The 27,168-nt window shown below is 42.3% G+C and overlaps 1 protein-coding gene across 2 annotated transcripts in view; it reads left to right on the forward strand.

Moving 5' to 3' along the window:
* Positions 1–235: 235 nt before the first annotated feature.
* Positions 236–27,168, forward strand: part of tbrg1 (transforming growth factor beta regulator 1) — a 34,746-nt gene continuing 7,813 nt past the window's right edge. Inside the window, exons 1-10 of one of the 2 annotated variants that reach the window (XM_063205070.1) lie at positions 236–894; positions 983–1,040; positions 4,498–4,580; positions 5,059–5,095; positions 6,215–6,277; positions 6,668–6,895; positions 11,667–11,737; positions 12,459–12,712; positions 13,686–13,825; positions 15,544–15,690. In XM_063205070.1, coding sequence (XP_063061140.1) covers positions 767–894; positions 983–1,040; positions 4,498–4,580; positions 5,059–5,095; positions 6,215–6,277; positions 6,668–6,895; positions 11,667–11,737; positions 12,459–12,712; positions 13,686–13,825; positions 15,544–15,690 — 1,209 coding nt within the window. In that variant the 5' untranslated portion in view covers positions 236–766. The remainder of the gene's footprint in view (positions 895–982; positions 1,041–4,497; positions 4,581–5,058; positions 5,096–6,214; positions 6,278–6,667; positions 6,896–11,666; positions 11,738–12,458; positions 12,713–13,685; positions 13,826–15,543; positions 15,691–27,168) is intronic. The other variant, XM_063205071.1, reaches the window with a different exon arrangement.

A 27,168-nucleotide genomic window follows, 5' to 3' on the forward strand; every position in this document is an offset into this window, starting at 1 on the left:
AAAACAACTGCGCACTGCTGCTGGCCACGCCTATATGACAACATGCTCTAAGTCGAGAACTACTTTCACTTTCACTTCCTCTCGCTTTTGCATAGAGACTCATTTGAAAGTCACCTTTGAAATGTTGAGCACTCACAATTTCCAATTAAAGTCTCATCGCCGATCTACGATGTGACTAAAAAACAAACAAGAGCGTCAAAAATGTAGTCTGATACTAACTTTTTTTTTCGAAGGGCCTTGGTCGGGATGGGTCAGTAGACGCTTGGCTGTAGATAGTCATGCTGTTGAAAATTCCATCCAAAAGATATCAGCTGAGTCAGACTTTTTTTCTCTCAAAAACCTGTATTTCGCTGCCTCTGCGCTACAGCTACAGTATTACTCCAGTCCAGCAGATGGCAGTAATACAATTTAAATAGTTTTAAATATTTTGGAAATCTTACGTCATATCCGGTATGTCTACAGTAAACAGATGCTGGAAGAACGGAGGATGCTTAAAGTCAAAAAGATTTACAGCAGTTGCAAGGCTCATGCCGAAGATTTATTGAACACCCTGTCCGAATCGGTGTTTCAAGTATTAACAGATTAACAGTGGTTGATTGTGCCGTTGCCGTAGCATGCCTCAGTTTAGAATGACATGATTGTCACTTGGATAGCTAACTAAGTAGCCTAATTCTGCCCCTATGTTTTGAGACCACTTTATCGAGTTGTGTGGGTTGTTGCACATGTTATAGATGCAAAGCATTTACATTAGGACCTATGCACAAATATGGACCCCTTGAATAGTCTGTCAAATTTTGAATCAGAGATGGAGCCCGATAGTCAGAGCAGTTATTCATTGTTCCCTGCCCTAGACAGCATGACTGGTCTTGTAGGAACTTCGGACACGCTCGAGACGTAAGTTACATTTATTTCACGTCAACTTAACTTTGGAAAGCACTTGGTGTCGATATAAAACCCACGAGCTTTTTTGACTATCTCCCAGGGAACAAAGCAGTGATGTTGTTGACAAACCCAACCTTACCTGGCTGGATGCTGCACAGGTAGGAGCACTCTCCCTACAAAATGCAAAATGACAGATGTTCTCCTGGAAAAAAAGACAAGAAGTTTTAGACGTCAGTCTTAACCAAACCACCACAGATAAGGCTTCCTTTATGTTTGCGTAATGTCCGCGAGGCCTTCCCTCTTCATCAATTACACGCTACAGCGTCTGGCGATTATTGTTCTTGTTTGGATGTGAGATAGATAAAGCCCACCTGGTTTCAGGTTTCAGGTTTATTTATTTAAAAAGGGACAGCATATATTACCAGCATTTAAACAAAAATGCTAAATACACAAGATTATAGCCATGTGGCTAATTTCCATCTTTTGTCCCTTGACAGGTTTGATGTTCCTTAAAAGAAAAACAATGTTAAAACAAAACTAAATATACACAGTTATAGTACACAGTTGTAAAATTATAGTCAAATTTATGTCACACAGTTTAAAAAATAAATGATACAAATACAGTTACAAGATAAATGAACTCCATCCATAAAGGAATAAAGGAAATAAAGGAAACTCCAACTCACATTGTCTTTGATACTGCACACAACGAAATTGCATTTATGTATCACCCGTGCAAGGCAGCCCCCATGACACAACGAAATTGCATTTATGCATCACCCGTGCAATGCAGCCCCCATGACCCGCTTACCAATGACTGTCCTATGTGTTTAATAAGAACTACAACTACTGTAATAATAGCCTAATATAAGTGCGTGCAGTTTTTCCCACAGAAATTTTGGAAACTAGTCTATGGGGGCGGCCGGGATTTTTGGTGTGGGGTGGGGTGTTGTGGGTTATTTCATGTGGGCCATTTGGTATGGGGGGAGGTGGAAATTCACGCGGCGTAAATACAAAACGGCCAAACAATGAGTAAAATACATACATTTCATTTATGCTTTGAGAAATTACATAAGATTTTCCCTCATGTCCCTCATGCAAAACAAAAATAGGAGCACAGATAAGAATTTAGGAGCACTGTGAAATTGTTAAAAAAAAAGGTCTAAGAGAGTAGGCTATGCCTTTTCCCCCCACATAGGCGTACACATTCTACACGAGGGGTGCTGGTCACAGGGCCAGTTTTCCAAAATTCCTCCCAGTAAAAGGGCTGAAAAATATATTACACATTTAAATGCCTACACTGTGTGCAGAATTATTAGGCAAACATGTTTTTTGACTATATTGTCCATTTTATGCGTATTTTCTGCCACCAACCTTTATGAACATGAAAACCTATTGGATTTAAGCATTCCAGATCATGCATATGTGTATAATAAGATGGGGGTGTGATCAAAGGAGCCCAACACCCAATATCCGGTGTGCATAATTATTAGGCAACTTTGCTTTCTCCTGGGAAAATGGGCCACAAAATAGATCTAACAAATTCTGAAAAGTCTATAAACAATTCTGAAGTCTTCCAGAGGGATGTGGCTCTCTTGAAATTGGCAAGACGTTGGTAACGTTAGCACAGAAGTATCAAATGCACCGTTGCAAAGTCATCAGTCTCACATGAAATGTCACTGCCAAAAATTTGAAGAAAATTATTACCCTGCAGTGCTATCATATTCCAGAATGCAAACTTACATCAGGTGTCCAGAAGAACAGGTTGTTGAGCACTCAGAGACATAGCAAAGGTAAGAAGGGATGAAACCAGACAACCATTTAACAAGTTAATTAAGTCAAGACTGGGTCAAGAAATACCCTAGGATAGGGTTTTTAAAGGTATTATGGACTGGTGAAAGTGACTATTGACAGACAGGGTGGATGAGCCCATAGCTGGATCTGTGAGGGAAAAGTTTGCAGCTTTCAAGAAGACAATGGTATTTATGCAGTATTCTGCTGGCATTTGAGTAGAACTCAGGAACTCATCTGAGTGTGCACATTACCGATCTAGCCATGGGCTCATCGATCTGGTACATTAATAGTCACTTTCACAAGTTCATAAAACCATTGACAAAATTGTCTAAAGACCTTTCTTGACCCAGTCTTGACTGCATTTCTTGTTGAGTGGTCTTCAGGTTTCAACCTGTTTTACCTTGGTCATGTCTCTGAGTGCTGAATACAATGTTCTTGTGGACACACGATGTAGGTTTCAGTTCTGGGATATAACAGCACTGCAGGGTAATCATTTTGTGATAGTTTGACCTTCAATTCTTCTCAATTCGGCAGTTACTTTGTGAGCACAATGCATGTGACACTGATGACTTCGTAACGGTGCATTAGACGGATATGATCAATATCTGGACAATTTCCAGACAGCCACATCCCTCTGGAAGACTTCAAAATTGTTTATAGACTTTTCAGAGTTTGTTAGATCTCCTTTGTGGCCTATTTTCCCAGAGGAAAACAAAGTTGCCTAATAATTATGCACACTAATTTTGCCCTGATATACGGTATTGGGCCCCTCCGATCACACTGTCTACTATTATACCAATATGCATGACCTGGAATGCTTAAATCCAATAGGTGTTCATGTCCATAGAGGTTGGTGGCGGAAAATATGCATATAATGGACAATATGGTCAAAAAACATGTTTGCCTAATAATTCTGCACACAGTGTATATTCACATTCATTACACATTAATTTCTATATGCAGCCCGATGTCTCCTCTGCTGTCGCCTAACTCATAATACAACTGTAAAACAAAGCCTGGGGAGTGTCAGTAAGCTCATCCCAACTGTCTGCAGGTTTTTTTTTAACCCAAACCCAAGTTAACTACAATAACTTGACTAAGCTTTTTGTCTGAAGGTTTTTTTTATTGCTTCCAAACCCAACAACAACTTACTTTTGATCCCTCTGTCTTTCAAGCACTCATGGTTTTCTCTATAGGATGTATTTATTCCAGGAGGAAAATGCGAATGAAATCGTTTTTCAAATAGTTTTAAACAAAGCGGAAATCGTTTAAAAAAAAAAAAACGGTTAATATATATATATATATATATATATATATAATTATTATTATTATTATTATTATTATTATTATTATTATTTATTTTTACATTTTCGGAAACTATGGCGGCCACATTTAAACTATGGCGGTGCGTCATAGTTTCCTGAATGTAAGAAGAAGAAGAAGCCCATTGGGAAACTCCAACTCCCATTGACACAGCACTCCACAGCACACGAGTGAACACTGCACACAACGAAATTGCATTTATGCCTCACCCGTGCAAGGGGGCAGCCCTCAGTGGCGCCCCATGGGGAGCAGTGCGGTGGGACGGTACCATGCTTAGGGTACCTCAGTCATGGAGGAGGATGGGGTAGAGCACTGGTTGATTACTCCCCCCACCAACCTAGCGGGTCGGGAGTCGAACCGGCAACGTCTGGGATGCAAGTCTGACGCCCTAACCGCTCACCCATGACTACCCTACTATGGGAAACACTGACGTGCTATTTGTAGTGGTGTTAAAACATTATGTCTTGAAGAAACATTTTTTGTTCATGTAACCTGTAGATAGTACTTGAAGAGGCTGGACGTCCGATGCACATAAAGGAAATAAAGCAGAGAATCATCGACCGGGGACTGGTGCAGTCCAAGTAAATATTTTCTAGATTACTTTTAACATTTTGACACCATGTCATACAATGTCAACATAACACCTTACTATTACTAGAATTACAATGGCAATTAATTGCATTTGGTAAGCAACACAACAACACCTGGCTGCAAATCGTTATGACTTATATATAACACTTCACTTCTGAAAAGGAAAGCATCACCCATAGCCTACACATCCATCTGTTTAGGTGATGTCTGGTGTAGTAATCAACTGCATTGTTGGTCAGGATTTCTGTTTACAGTTGATTGCATCTTCACATAAATGGTGCATATCATAGAAATAAAAATGTGAAAAAAGAGTTTTTAAATGATTAGTCAGTGGAGAAGGTTTTGGGTGTTAATTCAATACATCAGAATGATTCTTTAGGTCCCACCATTCAGCTTCACTTTGATTGTCATTTTTGTCCAAGAAGTAAGCTAATCGGTCAACAAATTTAATTTATCCCCCTCCAACAGTGCGAAGTCCAGCTTGGAAGCAGTAATGTATCGTGAGGTAAGCATGACTTTGTGAATGACACAACACACTCTTATTCTGTCTGTTTGTCATGACATAAAGCTTCACATATCGTGCACATTTAGTTGTGATTGCGATGTGATTTTCTTTAAACATCTTCTTATTTCTTTAACCCATCTTCATATTTTGGCAGTTTGTTTTCTGTATTAACACTTTCTTTTCTTAACTTCTAAACCTTTTCTTCCAAAAAAGAGATAAATTAGGGTTTGTTTCATCGACCGCAGTTGAAAGTTGTATGCGTTAACATGCGCTATTCACTGATGTACCGTTAAATCCTTGGGGTGACATTTGAAGCTCAGGATGTTGGACCGGATGAAAGTCTTACTGGAAATGACAGTAAGGACTTACTGTAAAAAAAAAAAAAAAAAGTTTGAAAACCATCCAAGTTGTTGATGGAGGTCACATTTTTTGTTACGTACTTGACGTTCAAGTCAAGTAGGTTTTATTGTCAATTTCTTTACATGCACTGGTCATACAAAGAATTTGAAATTACATTTCACATGGGATAATTGTTATTTTTTTGCTCTGAAAAATAATTTCAACTGGAAAAGAGAGACTTCAGTGTACTTCAAAGTCATTCCTTTTTTTTTTCTTGTTGTCCTTCTTTACTGCCGTCCACCGGTCTTAGTCCTCTTGGGGGCATTTTGTCATACTGCTAATTCAAACCAGCTACAACATTCATCACTGGAAGAAGCGAAAGAGATTTTTATTTGTCTATAGTGATTACAAGGCACACTATACGCACACTGAAACTGTAGCCTTTTGCTGAACCCATTCCATGTAAGCTGTGGGAGACACGGCATAGTGTTCTGGTACCTCAGTGACTATTGTGACAGTTGAATCACTTAAATCTGTGAGCCTCTGTTACAAGGTTTATTTTACCTGTAGAAACAATATTATTTTTCTGTGCTAAGAGGTGGCTCAGGATAAAGCCAAAGCTCCCACAATATATATATATATATTTTTTGAGCTATTTTAGAAATTTCTGGGTAAATGGTCAATGAGAGGTGGCAGTAGGGGAATATGGAGAATCTACATGTCAATGGGGGAGTATGTGTGACCTAGTCCAATTTGCCTGAGCCTCCTACTATGTTCCAGACTCAGAAGGGCAGCAGACGCTTCAAGAGGATAGAAAGCAGGAATGGAGTCTTTGCCTTGTTGGTAAGTGCTGATTAGTCACCGTGGGACAAATATCGTTTGGGTGCCTAGCGTTGTGAAAGGCCTAGGACCAGTTAAACTATAGTCTATTATCAAGGTTTTTTTATTGGTTTGTTTCTGTTTTTTATTTACTCGCCTCTTTTGTGTTGCCATGTTGACTCATGTTTTAAGTTGCCCAACCAATCATTTATGAAGCACTGGAACTTAATGTTCCAAGGGAAGCAGTCAATTGTGTCTATAGTCTAGATTTGCTTGTCTCTTTACTGCTAGATTTGCTAGACTTTTACTACTTTGTACAAGTATGTGTGTGTGTTTCCACTCAACTGTGTTTTTTATGTGAGACGGTGTTCGTGGTTGTCTGTGTGTGTGTGTGTGTTTTCTTTTTTTTTCCAGACTGATGAAGAGCGTCAGCAAGCTCTGCAGACAGCCTTCTCGGGCTCTGGCTCCGGGTCTGGGGGATCTGGGGGGCCCTCGATGCCCTCCCCGTCCCCCTCCCCCTCTCACTCCACAGGGGCCCCTGAGGTGCGACCCAAAGCCAAGAAAATTGCCAAGAAGAGCCAGAATGAGAAGTACCGCCTCAAGTACATGAGGCTACGCAAGGCTGCACGGGCCATGATCTTTGTGAGTTCAGCACAATGCATTACACTTGGTTGAAACTTTTATCCAAAGCAACTTTCAGTTTGATTACACAGTTTTGGGTATAGTCCCTGGCTGGAGTAATACTGTATGTGGCTATGTGCCTTGCTGAAGAGCACTTCAAGGTGTAATACATTCCACACGTACTAGTAAGAGTGGGATGCAAGCCTGTAATGATTAATCCCTTGATTAAAAAAACACCTCTTTGAGCATTAGGCCACATTTGACCCATATGCAATCCTAACCCTAGCACCACTCACAACCACAACATGTGCAGCTCATAGAATGGCCAAGTGCCGGATTTGGTTCCTGTACTAGTACCGGTAACACTTGGAACTGAAGTGCTTTTGTGTGAATTTCTACCCATTTGAAAACACCTACAGTATACAGCAAGTATCAAAGTTGGGATTATGTCAGAGTTGGGAAGGTGGCAAGGCAAGTCAATGCAATTTTATTTGTATAGCACATTTCATACATAAATACAATTCAATGTGCTTTACAGAAAAGTAAGATAAAATGAAATGAAATAAAATAAAAATAAAAGCACAAGGCATAGCAGGTGAAAATGGAATAAAAAGGATTAAGAAAAAATCATGAAATAAGGACCAAAGACGAATACAAATATCAAAAACATTTTGATCTCGAAGAGAAGGCATCTGAGAAAAGCTTTGTCTTACGTCTGGTCTTAAAACTATCAACAGTAGGGGCATTTTTTACTTACTCTGGAAGCTGGTTCCAAAGCTTTGCAGCATAGTAGCTAAAGGCTGCCTCACCACACTTTGTGGCTGTAGTGAACATGTGATGGATTATTATGGTTATGGATCGATCTGCTGAATCAGCGCTCGTATATTTCGTCTGCAAGACATGGCTTTGTAAACCGTTGAAGAAATATACATAAAAACACGCCCCATCTTCAAAATGCACACTAATCAGTTCACAAGTGTCAAATTCCTTCCGTTTCGTTGCACATCGGTTTTCATACGTCACCTCGGGTCTCCGTAGGCTAAAGGTTTGTTCGGCATGACTGAATGAAGTAGCAATATGCCTAGTGTTAATCATAAACAGTTTGGGTTTCCATACAGATTGCTTCCTTCTTCTTTGCGGGCCTTGATATGTCACATCCTTCTTAAAAGCTGCTTTTAATCATTATGGCAAGAGAGCATAAAAATTGCGAAGGCGTAGAGGTTGTTTAGACAGGGATGGCTCGCTCTGTATGGAGGACGGATATTACAGCAGCCACAGAAGGAAAAAAAGCTGTGCGACCAATGTCAATATTGCCAATGTGAGAACATGCAGACAAGAGGAGCCTTCTACTTTCATTAGATTTCACAGGCCGTTACAGAGGAAGAGTTTGCATGCTGTGTAGTTATGATAAACATCTCCTCGAAAGTAGTTTTTGGAAGACAGTTTGATAATTTTGCTTCCTGGTTTGTGGCACACTTTGGCTAGACAGAGGGCATAGGCTACAGTTAGGCTACTTCAACTAAAATCTAGGCTACAGTTCAACCTCAACATCCAATAGCCTACAATTCACTAGACTACTGGCCTTGCCATTTGAGTTCACATAATGAGTTACTGTGATCGTTTTGATGGGGACTCTTCTGCTCGTATTTTTAACCCATGGTGTGAAAGACATAAGCACTGTGTTCTCACGGCTACCCCCAGCAGCTGCTCACCTACGGCCAGTGCTGGAAGTGGAAAAAAAGAGGTGCAGGAACCCTAATCATCCAAAAATACCGTCCAAAAATAAGTGCAGGAACCATGATTTTCTGACAGTCTCATCAGTACCAAATCAGTACAAGTCACGTTTTTGTAGGCCTATTGCCTGCACGCATTTTGAAAAACTTGTTTTGAACTTATACAATGCGCCGGTGCACAAGATAAGTTCTGCCGGAACGCTGATGATGAAAATTATGGGTTCCCCTTAGTTCCCCCCCACTTCAAGCACGGCCTATGGCTCAGGTGAAGAACCTTGTTATATTAATTTGTGTTCTAGACAAGCTCCATCAACCTCAACGTCAGCCTTCATGAATATTTATGAAGCCTAGAACCAAACACGTAGGCCTATATAAAAACAGTTATGGTTTCTCTGACAGTGTGATGGAAGAGGAAGGGGTTGGGTGAGGCAATGGTGACAATTGCCGATTAGTCTGTGTGTATTGCCGCCTGCTACAACATGTTGACAGCCCACGCACGAGTTTGACTTCATCGAGAAAGGCACCAGACAGCATGGCAGATAGACCTTGTTTGGTTAACACCTTTTGCATCAACCACCAGAGCGTGGATGTGTTGACTCATTGATTGACTCCAGGATGATGTGCTACAATGATAACAATAGTATAATTACATGTATAACCATCATCATTATTTGTACAGCCCATTTCATGAAAAAAAAACAAATCTTTTACGAGAATGCTTCCCCTCTCCACTTAGCTAAACTTTAATGGTCTAAAAACTAACACTGTGCTTTGCTTTCTTCCATACATTTGTAGCTGATTGTGTCCTCTTTTGGAGTTGAACTGAATGAAAACATCTGGTAAATGTTATTTAATAGATGTTACTCAAAGGGCTTTTAACAGTTCAGGGATATTTTACTTGCTGGGAATCAGGGGGAGGCTGGATAAACCAGGCCATATATTAAATCTGGCGATGCGGATTTATGTCGGACCTAAGTCGGAGGTCAGTTTTGGAGATTACCAAGTCTCCCAGATCTCCTAGTCATTTCCACGCCCTCTTCTGTCCTGTGTCGTTAAAAGTGAACATGCCGGGAAAGGGTGCCTTCATTTTCACATGCAGTTAACCGTTCTGGCCCACAGATTGTGCAACTTCCTTTCGTCATGCTGATCACGCATACATTTGTAGCTTGTTGACAATTGAATAAAACGCTTGCAGACCAGCACATTTACGAGTAGCCTCCAGCCTCCAGCCTCCACATTTACGCCCACACGGCAGCACATGAGGCAGTAAACAAACCACTTTCAGTAGTTTGGCTGACGAAAAGAGACCTGGCTCTGGATAAATGGGTCTCAGAGTTGATCAAATTAATGGATGGATATCCATGGAATTCTTTTTTTTAAGTGCCAGATGTTGCATGAAGTTTTCCGGAAAATTGTGGTGAAAGTGATGCTGTGATGTTTTTTACATTTTTGTTGCAAATGAAAACAAAGTCCAGTGGGCTTACCAGGGGCTTAGCACCAAATTCTTTACTCCCATAGTCATTAATCATGCTGAGAGACAAACAAACAAACAGACAGACAGACAGACAAACCAATGTGACCGATCTGCCTCATCATCCTCTGTTCCGCTTGCTGCGTTTCCATACATTTTCCATGTACTCTGCGGTTCCGAAATGTTAGTGGATTGAAGACTTCTTTTTTATGCTCAACAACCAGGTTACACACCACGGTGTGCAAAATAGCTTGCCTCCGCCTTGGTGAAGGGAGCTGCTTGACCCTGTCCTTTGTTGTGAGTTGTGATGAAAGGTCAACGTTGCGAATTCCTGGAGGGTCTGATTAAACAACATCGAGAAGAGGCAGGGATACTGTGGTTTTGTGTGTTTTTATTGTGTATTTTTGGGGGGCTTTTCAAGCCTTTATTGATTATTATCAGACAGGACAGTGGAGGAGAGACTGGATTTGAGTTAGGAGAGGGAGATGGGGAAGGGCAAAGGACCCTGGCCGGGAATCAAACCTGAGTCGGACACATAATAGACGAGTGCCCTACCATTACTGGTAGGGCACGGATATTGTGGTTTTGCTTTGACTGCCCCCACTGTTTCCTCTGTATAAGGTGGTGAACTTTGGCGTACTGTAAGCCCTATTCAACATGCCGGGTACCCCGCTCCTGGCCACTAGACAAGCAGCTGTGGCTAGCTCCTCTGTTGCGGTTGTGGTTTTGCCCCAACTGCCCCCTCTGTGTCCTCTGCAGCTGTGTCCTCCTCCACCACCACGCCAATGCACCTGCAGATATGGAATGTGAACAAGGTTACTTAAGAGTGGGTGGAGGGATTTGGGCTAAATCTTCTTTGCTCGGTCACATGCTTAACACCATCTAAAGCAAATTTGTTTATCTTGGTCTCATCAGACCACACAACATGGTTCCGGTGATCCATATCCTTGGTCTGTTCATCTCTCTTGAGACCAAGATACACAAATTTGCTTTAGATGGCGTCAAGCATGTGTGGTGGTAAACAAGTGAGTTTTACACAAAAAGTGCATCATCTGGCTGTGGGACTGACATGGTTTATGGATGTATGGATGCCGTCAACATTGGAAATCTGAATTACACCTAAAGAAGCATGCATGTCAACATGCACTGTGACTACAGAAGCAGATCATGATACTCTCCATAGGATTTCATTCAAAACTCACACCCATCTATTTTAGCCAGGTGCAGACTCAAAATGTACAATTTCAATGTAATGAAAGGTTGAAACACACACAGAGGACCGCCCTTGAAAAAATGAATAGTTGCTGCCAAAGGTGGTTCTACAAAGTATTAAGCAAAGGCTGTGAATACTTTTGTAAATATGATTTCTTTGTTTTTTATAAATTTTCAAAACTGTCAAGACAACTTTTTTTTTCCCACATGGTCATAACGGAATAATTTGTGTAGGATTTTGACAACAGAGATTCATTTGTAGCATTTGGAATAAGGCTGTAAGATAATAAAATGTGGAAAAAGTGAAGCGCTGTGAATACTTTCCGGATTGACTGTAGTTAAGCTAATTGGAACATATCTTCTGTTTTGTTTTCAGGAGAATGCGGCTCTGTGTGACGAAGTGGCACACCTGGAGGAGAAGTTTGTGCGTGTGAAAGAGGAGCGCAGGTAAGGACACTGTGCATGTGTAAAATGTACGGGTCTGCTTTCCAAAGGGGAAGGCAGTGTAGTGTGATGGAGTGGCCATCACTAGAGTTCTGGGTGTGTTCTGATGCCAACGAACCTGGCTCTTTGGTGTGGAAGTCATTGCCCCAGTTTGGTAGCCAGGCCGTGCCCTCCTAGTGACGCAACAGCTTCAGCGTTGCTACCAGTCAGGTCAAGAGTCAATGCAAGTACTTTCTGAGTTCCCGTAAATACGGGAACTTCTCCCACTTTGCTGGGAAGCAAACAATCATTAGCAAACCAAGGGAGGCCATTTGGGAAATGCTGTTTGGCACCTTAGAATGGGAGGAAAAAGCGAAGACAGGCAACATGCAGTCTAGACTGGGATATGCATGTCTTTAATAAGATTCAATTGCTGACCGGCAACATGCCATCTAGACGGAAATATGCATCAATACATGGACCTGTTGCTTTGAGATTACATAGGGTCGTGGTAACTGACATTCCACAACCAAAGTCATCCTCTTTAACGATCTCTAAGGACTTGTTGCAAATAAATGTGAACCACAGATGGAAAAAAACGTGGCCTTTTTCATGTCCTAATGTGGAAAAGGTGTTGCCCAGAAACATGCAGTCTAGACTAAACTATGCATGTCTGCTAAATGATTTACAAACTCCGTTTAATGGATGCCAATGATAATGATTTGACCTCTGTGGCTCCCACCAGGTTCTTGCTTAAGACTCTGCTGCAGTATCAGTCCGTGTCGGATGTTGAGTTTGGCGGCATGCCCAGCGGCGGCACTGCCCACCTGTCCGCCGCATTCAACTCCAACTGCGGAGCCGGCCCGAGTGTCGCCCCGGGGCCCCACCACAGCCAGGGGTCCCAGGGGGGGCCCTGTCCTTCCGAGGACTCGGGAGCCACTCCAAAAAAGCCCAAGAAGGAACGCAAGGAACGTGGCCGGGAGAACGGAAGAGAGGAAGGTGGGTGGGTGGATTTATGGATGGATGGAGGCAGACGACAGTAGTCCTCTTGAGACGTACAGTGGCGGTAATGGAGCCTGTGTCTGTGTCTGTGTCTGTGTGTCTGTGTGCTTTGCCAGCATTGGAATGGCTGAGTCATGGTAGAACCTCCCAGTCGCACACACCCACACAGACGCATTTTGGAGGCAGCTGCTGGAAAAGCCCACTTCCTTTTGCAGCACTCGCTAGCGCAGACACCCATTCTCACCCACACACACACCCCTCTCTCTACGTCAAAGCAGATGGATGGGTGTACACACACACACACACACACACACACACACACACACACACACACACACACACACACACACACACACACACACACACACACACACACACACACACACACACACACGTGCGCACGCACACGTCAGTGCATATTCACGCCCGCCCACACATACAATACATAATGGTTTAATCAAAACAACATTTCCGTGAGTTTGTAACCTTTCAGGTTGACCATTTGACCATTTCAGACGGATTTGCCTCCTGTGACTTGTGACTGCCAAGTTCAGTGTCTTGGGGCTTTTCCCCATAAATGAGATGATGATATTAAAACTGTGCTTTTGCAAGATGTCCATCACGACTTCAATCATCAGTGACATCGACTGTTGTTACTGTAAGAGGCAAGCAACAGGGAAGAATGGGAGGAACTAGTTAGTTTGGGCTCGTTTGGGCTTGCATGCCCATGGGAACCCCGGTTCGAGTCCGGCACCATTCCTGTAACCATCTCAGACTGCCCTATCAAATAAAGGCATAAAGCCCCTAAAAATATATATATATAAAAAAAGACCTTCTGTATTTTTATGTGTCTTGACTTGGAGGTATTTTGTTGGAAATGGTCTGCACCTGTGCAGAATCATTTTTCTATTCATTCTGTATTTGTTTATGTAAAATACACATTGTCTCTGTACTCCACCCCCTCCTTCAGTTCCCAGGAAGATGTCCAAGAAGCGGAAGGTGGCGGAGGGGGGAGCTCGGCGGTTGGTGCAGCCCATCGCCCTGGACTCCACTGGGAGGCCCGTCTTCCCCATTGTGCTGGGTGGCCTGACCGTCTACAGCCTCGGCGAGGTAAGTAAGACGCGACTGGTCTTGGGGTGTCCGCACACTCTGCCAACGTTTCACTGTTTCCACTGTTTACCGTTCCACTGTTTTCCACTGATTCAATACTACCATTTCACTGTTTTCGATACAACCCTGCACACCGGCGCCGATGTCTGCGGATGTTGGCTGCCGATAAGGGGAGGGCTCTATTTTTGCCGCCACTTGTTTACCCATGCTCTGCTGTGATTAAGTGAACCTTTCATTGCTACAGTATAGCACGTCTGCGCCAGTGTCTGTGTGTGTGTGTGTGTGGTTGGCGGGGGAGGTAACCGTAATTGTGGGTACCGATAGAACTCCAGTGCTGTCGTAACCAGTGTGTGAAGGCCCTTTACCCCACTTTGCTTGCCTTTGCCCCACTTTGCATATCTCATAGGAAGGAATGGGCAAATTTCAGTTATCTCGCCCACATTTGCTTTCCGAAAGTGTGTTACAGAATGTGTCTTGAGGTTGTAAGATTTCAGGTTAGAATTCCATTCCCGCCATGGCTGAAGTGCCCTTGAGAAAGCATATACATTTGCTCCAGGTACTGTACACAAATCGGCCTTTCACTTAAATAAGTGTCAGCCATTTTGGATAATAGTGTGTCAGTTAAGTGGAATGCAATGAAGTGGAACGCCTTCACCCACTTGGGGACGCACAGGCCTGGGATTAAGTGCATGGAAACAGTTGGAAAGTTTGGATCGGCTTCGGTCCAGCTGTAATCAGATATTTAGGGGGGTGGGGATCAGACGTTCCATTCTGGGCCCTTGTACACATGAAAGCCTTTTTTTAGGGAAAAGGTCATCCCACCTAGGGCTGCATAATTAATCGAAAATAATCGAAAATTGTGATATAATCGTGATATCGAAATCGGGATTTAATCGTGACATTAGTGACCTACCTTCGAGAGCCTCCTTGAAGCGAGAATATTCTGGCCAGAAATCTGTTCACCTAAGTTTCATGCTATTGCCTTTTACATAATTATTACAATTAATTTTATTTTGCTCATTCCGTATATAATTCACTCTTGGTTATATTTCATTTTGTTATATATATTTTTTTAAATCAGCAAAATCGTGGTTATGATTTTGACCCAAATAATCAGCCCCAAGCCCACCTTCACATTGTCATGTTTCAAGTGTGTGTGTGCGTGTGCGTGTGCGTGTGCGTGTGCGTGTGCGTGTGCGTGTGCGTGTGCGTGTGCGTGTGTGTGTGTGTGTGTGTGTGTGTGTGGGCCGACGAGAGACCCTACAGTATGTGATGAGATGATGAGATGAGAATCTTGTCTATTCTCAAGGTTCCCATTAGGATATAAAAATCTCTTCTCCCAGGGAGTCCTGGCCAAGATAGCATGTGCAGCATGTGTGTGAACACAGGCACAGTTAAGACGTATACACAAAGCTTAAAACAAAATTGATGTTTTAAACAAGTTAGTGCCCCATCACTGTGTTTGACCATAATATAATAACCAATTACTATTTGTTTTCTCTTGAAGTAAAATGAAAAATGAGAATACACTATCTGTACCAGTGTAATAGAATACACTGGCTAAACTCTAATACTGTAGTAATCTTTTTTTAGTGATGGACTGAGAGATTGTGGCGAATGCGCTCTGACTGTCAACTGATGCCAACGAGCTTGGCTCCTCATTGTGTGTGTTTGCGTGTGTGCGTGCGTGCGTGCGTGTGTGTGTGTTTGCGAGACAGATCATCACGGACCGCTTGCACTTCCATGACGAGGGTGCCATCTACCCGGCTGGTTTCTGCAGCACGCGCATCTTCGCCAGCATGAAGAGCCCTGAGCAGCAGTGTCTCTACACATGCCAGATCAAGGACGGAGGAGCTGGCCCTCAGGTAGACACACACAACCACACACACACACACACACACACTCACACTCACACTCACACTCACACTCACACTCACACTCACACACTTACACACACACACACACACAGACCCAAGAAGCCACCACTCCTTTTACCCCCTCTCTGACTCTCTCTCTTCTCTCCTCCCTTCTCTCTTCCTCTCCTCTCCCTCTCCCTCTTTTCTCTCTCTGTTCTCTCGTTCGCTCTTTCCTGAGTTCCTGGTAGATAGAGATAGAGACCAAATCAACACCGAGGTTACTTTCCTGGCCGCTCGGGCGGGGGGGGGGGGGGGGGGTCAATCATTTCTTTCATAGAGAGCAAAAACTTCGGCCCCTGGCTCCTTCCTCACAGTTAGGCCGCAGGGAGAGTGTACTCTTCTTGGTCCGGTATGGCAGCTCCACCAGCCAAGATAAGCCACATCCGGAGAAGGTGGTACTCAGGCCCTCTAAAATCAGTGGCCACAGTCTTCCCACCTTGGACTGACATGGCAACACCAGCACAGCCAAAAACATCAGCTCTGACCCTACACACACACACACACACTCTCTCTCTCTCACTCACTTGATCGAAACGTTGCTCCAAATAAATTAAGTCTTTTGCATGCAGTGTGCAGATCCTTTCCCGCTCCTACATGTGACACTTTTTTGATTTGGCACCTGCTGATGCTTTTCTGCTGGATGTGCGCGCTTTGTACTGCACTCTGCCATGCAAAACTAAAACATGTTCTCTAAATAGTCGGATTTGCGGGGTTCCAATTTGAAAAAAGTTTGAGACCGCCGTCGGGTAGTTTGGTTACGATTGGTTTTCCTTGGTAGTTCCCGTAAGTGAACTATGTACCTTACCGCAGAAATACACCAGCGGCGATGCGATTCAAGCGACAGAGTGTAGCAGCAAGCGATACAAGCGATTGAGGAGACAAGAGTATGTCCGTACAGGCAGAAGGCAAAGCATTCAAGCATTCCCATTGGCTGTGGTCACTGACCTCTATGCAGTCATTGGCTGTCGCGGCTTGTCGCCAAACCGCGTCATAGAAAGTTGAAAAGATTTCAACTTTAAATTGTCGCGCTCGTCGCGCAAATCGCTCTTGTCTCCAGAATCGCTTTTGTCTCTCGACTCAATACAAAGTCAATTACTTCCGTCGCTCGACTCGCTCAGATCGCCGCTGGTGTATTTCTGCGGTTATTCAAAATTTGCCCAGGTGAAAGCCAGAAAAACATTTTGATACTCAGGGAAATTTTGAAATTCAAGCAAAGGAGCAAGGGATAGTCGTGGAGGAGAACAGGATTTGGGGTGCGGTGGGCCGGTTAGGTAGCTTAGTTCACTCACAGTCACCTCTACCACCCAGAAAGACCAAGCCAACGCATCATGCTGAAACACAAGCCACAAGACAAGCACACACACACACACACACATCACAAACACTAAAGAACTACAGATACAGTCAAAACACGTCTTTTGCCTATTGTGCATCTCGTGTAGACACTCAGTTGCCTTGTGGTGGCTCGTCTGGCCACAAGAGACAGCTCTAATAACCCAATGCTACCATTCACTAGCAGTACACACACACACGCAAACAAACACACACGCAAGCACACACAAGCAAACACACACACGCACACGTACACACACACACATACACACGCAAACAAACACACACGCAAGCACACACAAGCAAACACACACACGCACACGTGCACACACACACACACACGTGCAAGCACACACAGGCACACGTACAAACACACACAAGCAAACACACACACGCACACGTACACACACACACATACACATACACACACATACACACAGGAGAGGAAAGCTATATTTATCTTACTCATGTCTGTCAGAATGTCTGTATAACCGTATATTTGATGGTGAGGGCTATTTTAACCCTTAAGTGCAGGGCCTTTATTATAACCTTATTGTCACCAAAATGATAATGACTAAGTTTTAATCTCTTTTTCGAGACTTTCTTCATTGTCATAGCAATGTTGTGAATAGAGTGAAAGAGTGAATAGGCCCGTCGTCAGGCCCATCTGCAGTATGAGGCTACAGAGAGACACTGTTCCCTGGCCTTGAGTCAGAGTCCTGCCCAGGTCCATTTTTTAAGACCAGCACCCACCCGTGTCCTCAGAGTACAGTACCCACCTGCCCGCTTACCTGTGATTATTTCAAAGTTGAATCCATATTTGTCCAGCCCCGTTAACACCTCTCCTCCGCATTGCTGATATGAGATTCTGTGACGGTCAGGCCTAAATGGCAGCACCACCTGAATTCACTGTAATTATAAATTGGTCTAATACGCAGCACGGGACCAATGATGAGTCATAGGTTAGCTGGGTGGAAAGTGGGCTCTTTGTGTGAAAAAGGTGAAGCAGAATTTTAGTAGCCTAGAAATCTAGACGCCCCTAGCGACCGCAAATTGAATTTGCTCCCGGGGGCAGTTTAGCGGACCCCGGTCGTTTTGCGAGGCTGAAAGTTATCCAATGGCAGGGCCAATCAAATCGCGAGGGGGGCCGGGCTATCTAGTAAACAGGAAACTTTCTAAGAAGAAGCATGGTGTCCGTCCGTGCTACGTACAGCACGAAAGTGTTTACTTAATTTAAAAAGCCTGGATGATAATACATTTCGTGGCTGACATGGATTGATGTAATAATACACCATGAACTTATCGGACACAAATAGATCTCAACACATTACCATTTGATCATTCGATGTTTTAAACTAGCTCGGTAAGCTAAGTTGAGCATTTTACAGAACCAGATAGTCACACGCTATTATCAGACCACTAGTGTAGGAGTAGAATGAAATTGCTGCCCCAATTTCTAATAAGACACATGCCATTAAAAACGAGACATTTGGGAGCTTTGAAAGTCTTTGAGTAGCTTACTAAATAGATGGGAATGACACCTAGTCTACCAAGCTAGTGGCTAGCTAACCTGTCGTCAACAACACAGAGCTAGGTATCCAGCCTTGTATTGTATGCCTGCCCCAAATTCTAATAAGATCCATGTCATTAAAAACGAGACATTTGGGAGCTTTGAAAGTCTGTAAGTCGCTTACTAAATAGATGGGAATGACACCTAGTCTACCGAGCTAGCGGCTTGCCAACGTATCCAGCCATGTATTAGTTATGGGTATACAGCTAGCTAGCTAACACCGAACATGCCATGTTGACAACAATCATAAATATAACCATTTAACAAGCCCAAAATTGCTCGACATTTCGCTGATTGATCAAGGAGGGCCATGTGGTTGAAAACGATGCATTTTTTAACTGTATAAGTGAACACGATTTATTAGGAAACTTGTTTGTGGCTGTGGTCATCACACGCATTCACTGCTACGACGGCTCGAAGTTGCCGCTTCACCTACAAAGGGGCGTGTCGCGTGTACGTTGTGAAAGACAGCTGTGACGTTACACAGAAGTGTGTGGGGATTGGTTGTTCCACCATCCTATTGCGTGACGTTGACAGGGTGCCCGCGGGGTAGTAAAAAGTAGTAAAAGGTAGTAAATGAAAAAGTCAAAAATAATGACCAGTAAAAGGTAGTAAAAGGTAGTAAGCCACTTCTCAACTGGTAGTAATTTTCCCTGACTCCCAACAACATGGTCTTATTTGTTTTCTAATTTGTTTAATTAACCTGTAGCCCGTGATCTCAAATCTCGGCAAATTGATTTTTATGCAGCGGCAAGGATGGACGCTGGGTGAACTGATTTAGCTTTGTGCTAATACCAGTAGTTGTTAACTAGCAGCTGACTGACAGGCGTCAGACATCAGCAGTGCCACAGAAGCTGCCTGCTAGGCATTTTGTGTTGAGTGCTGAAGCAACGGTTTATCCCGCCCACACTGCCGCCCAGCCCTCCTAGACCCTGGTACAGCTTTTTGCTGTACGGGTCTGGCTGCGCTAGGCTAGAATTTTAGTAGTGCGGGAGGAAAGAATGAGGGTCAGTCATAGTAGGTAAGCAGGGCAGTCATATAGTAGGTAAGCAGTTAGGGCGTCAGACTTGTAGCCCAAAGGTTGCCGGTTCGACTCCCAACCTGCCAGGTTGATGGGGGGCAGTAATTAACCAGTGCTCTCCCCCGTCCTCCTCCATGACTGAGGTACCCTGAGCATGGTACGGTCCCGCCACACTCCCTTGGATCCAAGAGACAAGCAACAGGGTACAAGATCCAAATATTTTGGAAAAGGTATTTGACATGTTGATAGATCTTAGGGGCTACACACTTTTACATATAGTACCAGTCATCTTACACACACACACACACAAGGCAAGGCAAGGCAAGGCAAGTTTATTTATATAGCGCATTTCATACACAGGTGCAACTCAATGTGCTTCACAAAGTTAACAAATGTAAATGAAAGGAAACAGGGAAGAAAGAAGGAAATGAATTAGAGTCAAAAAGCATTTAAAAACATTAAGATAAAACATAAGGTAAAAATAATAATAAAATAAAATAAAATAAAACAAATTAAATAAAAATAAAAATAATAAGAATAAGTAATTTAAGTTAGGGGAAAGCATCTGAGAACAGCTTTGTCTTGAGTCTAGATTTAAAGCTATCAATAGTGGGTGCATTTTTTATGTCATCTGGAAGCTGGTTCCAAAGCTTTGAAGCATAGAAGCTAAAGGCTGCCTCTCCACACTTTGTTTTGACTTTTGGAATCACCAGCAAATTCTTCTCCGTTGACCTTAGTGACCTAGTTGGTGCATACAGCTGAAACATGTCCAGTAGATATGTGGGTCCCATTCCATTTAGTGATTTAAACACAAGTAGCATAGCCTTAAAATCAATTCTGTAGCTTACTGGGAGCCAATGCAGCGATCTTAAAATTGGAGTAATGTGGTCGAACTTCCTTGTCTTTGTAAGAACCCTTGCAGCTGCGTTTTGTACAAGTTGAAGCTGTTTAATGGTTTTATTGGGGAGGCCAGTAAAAAGACTGTTACAGTAATCAACTTTACTAGAAATAAAGGCATGTATTAGCTTCTCCAGATCATGTTTAGACATCAGGCCCCTAAATTTAGAGACGTTTTTTATGTGATAAAATGCAGACTTAGTAATAGCTTTCATGTGACTGTTGAAGTTTAGGTCACTGTCAATGAGGACCCCAAGATTTTTAACTGTTTCCCTTGCTTTCAGTCCCTTCGTTTCAAGGATAGTAGCAATCTTTTGTCTCTCCTCTCTTTTCCCAAATATAATTACTTCAGTTTTATCTGTGTTCAGCTGGAGGAAATTGTGAGACATCCATTTGTTAATTTGGTCCATGCAATGATAGAGTGATTCAAGGGGGGTATAGTCATTTGGGGACATAGATAAGTAGAGCTGGGTATCATCCGCATAGCTATGGTAATTTATGGAGTTATTCTCGATAATGTGTCCCAGTGGCAACATATACAGATTGAACAGTAGTGGTCCCAGAATGGAGCCCTGGGGGACCCCACAATTCAGAGACATCGGTGATGAGGTATGTCTTCCAATGGCGACAAAAAAACTTCTTTGTTGTAAGTATGATTTTAACCAGTCGATCACTATGCCCGTAAAACCAACCCAGTGTTCCAGTCTATGTAGTAGTATAGAATGATTAACTGTGTCGAAAGCAGCACTCAAATCAAGAAGTACCAAGACGGATGATTTGCCAGCATCAGAATTCAATCTTATGTCATTCATAACTTTGATAAGAGCTGTTTCACACACACACACACACACACACACACACACACACACACACACACACACACACACACACACACACACACACACACACACACACACACACAGCCCTGAGCAGCAGTGTCTACACAAGCCAGAGCAAAGACAGAGGAGCTGGCCCTCAGGTAGACAGACAGAAAGACAGACACGCACACGCACGCACACACGCACACACATACACACACACGCACACACACACACACATACACACACAGTTTAAAAATGTATCATAACCTGAGTGCCCTGACTGAGTATGTGCTAAAACCAAATACAAACACACACAAACAAACACAAGAGTGATCCTACGATTCGACTGCGCATGGATTTTATCTGCCAATTCCACTAACTATTAACACATTGACTCCCAAACCACTGGAAAACCCGTTTTTACTTCCCATGCGTTGGCTCCCAAAACTGGAAAACCCGTTTTTGAGTTTTTATTGCATATTTCATAACTAGACACTTAAATGCTTATTGTGTGTGATTTTGGGAGCTCTGTGATAAGTAGAACAGACATAGATGACAGTCAAAAGTTTGTGTCATCATCTGGACATTTTAATCACAACTCCAGGATCGGCACCAACACAACAATATTTTTCATAACTGTAGCCTACTGTATGGAACTGTTGGTCTGCGTCGGTTACGTCACTGTTGCGCCCTCTGTGTAGCCTACAAAAGTGCCTGCGATGCTGTCATCTTTATAAACACAAGGATCGTGCTTGTATGTTGTTTCCTTAGTGCTACAATAGGCTACAGTCAGCGTCCACTCTATGGCGCTTTATAATATGCTTCACAAAATAATTAGTACAGAAGACAACATTTTCACTTCGACTGAACACACCTGGGGAATAATGCAAACCTTGGCCAGATCCTACTGCCCTACACATTGTGAACTGTGATTGGATTATTACCCTTACCTCGGATTTGATCGGCAACCAGATAAGTTGGATTCTTCATTTTGTTCTTTTATTACCCCCATGATGAAATTGACGCCGTAGTGAACAGTAGAAGCTGGCTGCTACTGTCGGTGAAGCTAGCATTGCTATGTAAACAGTAGCACGCATGCGGTGGTAGATGGACACTCCCAACTGAGATCGCTCCCGGACGTGCAGTCCCAGGTGTTTCTATCACTCCCGGACGTGTAGTCCCACCCGATTATATTTCACGTATTATCATACACTGCCACATACAAGCAATGTAGGGTTAGGTTTAGGTTTAGGGTTAGAAACAAAAAACTAACATCAAAAAGATAACTAGCTCCGTTATATGGCGGTGGGACCGATAGTCTGGCTAGTGGGAGCGAGCCGACAGGGGAGCGTCCTGCGTTGGGAGCGTCAATCAGGGAATCGCACGCATGCATCGCACAGCACTGCTGTTTCCCCACAGGATCGGAGACATTAATGCATACGATTAACGGATTTTGTTGTTGACGTTGGACTAGATGCCTTTAGTGACGTGTTTTTGAATATGTTTTGCCTACTGCGTGTGGTGGTGTGACTACGACCCGTTTCGTGTGGTGTGCAGGGTGGCCGCGGGTCCTTAAAAAGTCTTAAAAAGTCTTAAATTTCATTTTCGCCAAATAAGGCCTTGAAAAGTCTTATTTTGTCTTAAATTTTCAACCCAAATGTCTTAAATTTGTGGAGCTTAATTTAGGGAGGAATAATTATGTCAGCCATGTGATGAACTTTGCGACGGAAATCGGGAGTTGTAGCCATGTAGTGTAATTTAGAACGCATTATTGAATTTTATTTAGTGTAAAGTTTCATTGTGTATTGTTTTGTGTTTTCAAACGGCTACAATAATGTAAATAACCAATTGTTTTTTGTGCTTCATTTGAACCTGTGTATGATCTTGCGAGTTGGTCCTAATTTCATTTGGAAAATGGTATTGAAAAGTCTTAAAATGTCTTAATTTTGACTTGCTAAAACCTGTAAACGCCGCGAGTTGGTCTTAATTTTATTTGGAAAATGGCATTGAAAAGTCTTAAAATGTCTTAATTTTGACTTGGTCAAACCTGTAGACACCCTGGGTGTGTGCAAAGATTAGTTGTGCAGGAACAGACTGTAACCTACACAAGGAACTGAAACGTACTTCCGGCGAAAATGCGCTTGGTTGGTTGATACATTTGGAGGGGGAGGTGGCAGAGCAGGAGATGTGTCTAGTATATATTGGTCTCCGTGAAAAAGCGCAAGATTCATTTCATAACAAGAAGAAGAAGCGCCAGATTCTGAAACGGCGCATGATTGACAAAAGCCTCGATATCTCCCTTCCATGGTGATTTGGGCAGATACCGGCCTTGGTTTAACTCACGATAGCTCGGCAATAAAAGCACGTAGAGACATGCGGTTTTCACGCACTAAGAGGGGAAAGGCTCACCTTTCAAATGAGCCATAGCATGTTTCGGTGGCCCTATCACATAATATGCTATGACTGTACAAAAAACATCTAAAAATGGTTTAGAACGCTGGGAGTCTACGACATGATTCTGAAAACACCGCTGGTAGTCAATGTGTTAACTGCATCCAATGATGTTTTGGACATTAGCACACATTTATCTTTCATATAATACAGAAAGTGTAGACATGGCATTATTTCCCTCAGCAAGAATGAATACGCTTTGGGCGTTTTCATGCCGTCCTGTTTTCCAAATGTCAGATTCAGTTTTCATATTAGCATGTAAAGAAACTTGTTTTGCCCAAGACGATTGCAAATGTTGATTCACAGTAATCATCACAATATGACAAAACTGTCAGAAAGACCACTGTACTTTCCATTATACATGAAATTTGCCATTTTGTGTGTGTCCACGAAAACTGTGTTAACCATGTCACGGTCTGAAACCCCCTTCATAAATTAGTAATGGTTTGATCTTAGGCCATACGAATAACATCACGTGATGTCATAACCTCTTTGGCAGGATATTGGAAGACTTTTTGGTAAATTTTGAGCTCCATCCTTCCATAATTTAATCCATTCTTTTTCATGTTCTCATAGCAGGAAAATTGCCTGTCAACTGTGTTATCAACATATTCATAAGAATCTGAATTAGAAATCACATGTAGAAAAACACTGATAAAGCATACAAATACATGAATTGATTAAGGTGTTGTGGTGGAACCTCTGAGGTCCTCAGTTAACACAACACCATAAAAATGGCTGAAATGTCAAGCCGTGTTATCGTCAATGGTGTTATGCATCAGCTATGACAGTTCAATTTATCTCCATATTGACAGACAAACAAACAAAATAATTTGTGTTCTAGGGAGATAGGTTTGTCTGCTCTGTTTTTTCTCCTAAAAAAGTGCCGACTTGTTCCCCTGCACTGTTGACCGTAACACAGTTGAGTAACACGGTTGACTGTTTTGAAAGTGTTTTTGTGCTATTAATCCCTTATGTGTTGGAAAAATCCTATGAACAGACAGTAGGGATTATCTCTGGAGAGGGAAGTCTTGTGTAAGAAGGGTGACTAAATTCAAATCAGACGTTACAGGGATTTATAATGAAAAATGTGTCAGTCTGTATCACAGTGAATCATAAAATCCTACTTATGAAGCTCAACAATCACATTTTCCATATCAGTTACACAGATTAATGACAACATTATTGTTAAGGGACATAAGCACTTTCAAACGTATGTTGTTTCAACTGTAGTATTTTTATATATGTTTGAAATGACATAGTATTTGTCCATAACACTTTTGACAAAATAATCACCCAAATGTTCACTTTCATTAGAGTATTTATCAAATGATTTAAGATTAAGCTTGGCAATTTGTTTGTTTGGAAACTTAAATATATACACTATGTAAACATCTAGGTCATTTAGTTGAAAAAAAACTGATAATTGACATTTTGCTTTTGCTAAAAGCGCAGTCGAATCGTAGAATCACTCACATGCACAAACAAACACAGATGTTTTCCAGTAACTTACACTGCCCTTCATACTTTCACCCACATGCACTTTATAAATAGCGTTCAATGACGAGATACATGCACTTTATAAATAGCTTTCATTACATGCATAGTTCTGCTGCATAGTTTTCCTCCCACACATTTTCCCCATCTGTTGATATTTATTTGTTTCGAGCCATTAGAGATGGTTCTGGAGGATGGCTTTGGTTGTGGAATGTCAGTTACCACAACACCATGTAATCTCAAAGCAACAGGGCCAAGTACTGACTTAAATCTTTTTTCTTTATTTTTTTAAACCCCTTAAGACCTAACAATTTGTGACAATGTTCCACACTGTTGAAGTTAAATAGGCATAGATGCTGTACACACAGTCTCAAGGATTGTGTTTCACAGTTGACACAGCCTTAATGGGTTATATTTAATTTATTGGTTCAAACCGAGCACTTGTAGCACACTAATTAAACCATTTGAAATCCCAGGGGGGTAAGTAATTGCAAGATGTTATAATTCTGGAGGTAGTGGTTAATCAGGTAATGAAAGAGCCTGGAGTCCTCCTTTTGGTATCAAAATAGTGCCTGTTATCTCCATCTGTAGGTTGCATTAGAGTCTTTAGACAGCCATCTCAGTTACAACAGAGAGACCCATGGAAGTGAAATCAGCAAAGCGTTGTGAGCAAGGACTCAATTCTGATCCCCCCTTGTCCTCTGTACCCCAGTTGCCTCCACTGCTACCGGTAAATTGATTGATGTATGTAGTACGCAGTGGGCCAAAGTCAAAATCTGGAATGAAATCATTGGTCAAGCTCAACATTTATTACATAAAAATTGCGCAATAAATACTCTGGGGCTAATTTCCCAAACACTCACATGGTAGTCATAAAAGAGTGGGAGATTTTACACTGGGACCACTCATAGTCCTGTGACAGACACACCACATTGCATCACATTACTATATACAGGGGGTGTACAATGAAACTGAAACGCCTGTCATTTTAGTGTGGGAAGTTTCATGGATAAATTGGACCACCCTGGTGGCCAGTCTTAATTAATTAATTAATTACACATTGCATCAGTAAGAGCAGAGTGTGAAGGTTCAATTAACAGGGCAAGAGCACAGTTTTGCTCAAATTTTGCAATGCACACAACATTATGGGTGACATATCAGACTTCAAAAAAGGAGAAACTCTTGGTGTGCATGTTGCTGGTGCATTTTTGACCAAGACAGCAAGTCTTGGTGATGTATCAAGAGCCACAGTATCCAAGGTAATGTCAGCAAACCACCAAGAGTGATGAGCCACATCCAACAGGATTAACTGTGGACGCTAAAGGATGAATGAATGAATGAATGAATGAATGAATGAATGAATGAATGAATGAATGGATGGATGGATGGATGGATGGATGGATGGATGGATGGATGAATGAATGTATTTAGTCTATTACATGTAAAAACATTGTACAGCAACAATAACCATACATTGAAAGGGATAAATAGACAGGGATGTACACAAAAAAGTCTGAAGACTTATTTCCATTGTGGTCCCTTATATGGCAGCAGGCTAGGGCATAAGATGGCGTTCTTACACATACTCACATACATACATACATACATACATACATACATACATAAGCTGTGTGAAAGGGATGTTTGGATGTTTGGATGACCGACCGCCTGGGTGGTCCAATCTATCCATGAAACTTCCCAAACTTAAATGACAGGTGTTTTAGTTTTATTCTACATACCTTGTGTTTATGTTTAGGTGGGCCAACTGTAATACACATTTGAAATGATCTGGCGGGCCAAATGAAATGATTGGCCTGAGATTGACATCCCTGTTTGTA

The sequence above is a fragment of the Engraulis encrasicolus genome, chromosome 8, assembly GCF_034702125.1.
Source record: "Engraulis encrasicolus isolate BLACKSEA-1 chromosome 8, IST_EnEncr_1.0, whole genome shotgun sequence".
NCBI lineage: Eukaryota > Metazoa > Chordata > Actinopteri > Clupeiformes > Engraulidae > Engraulis > Engraulis encrasicolus.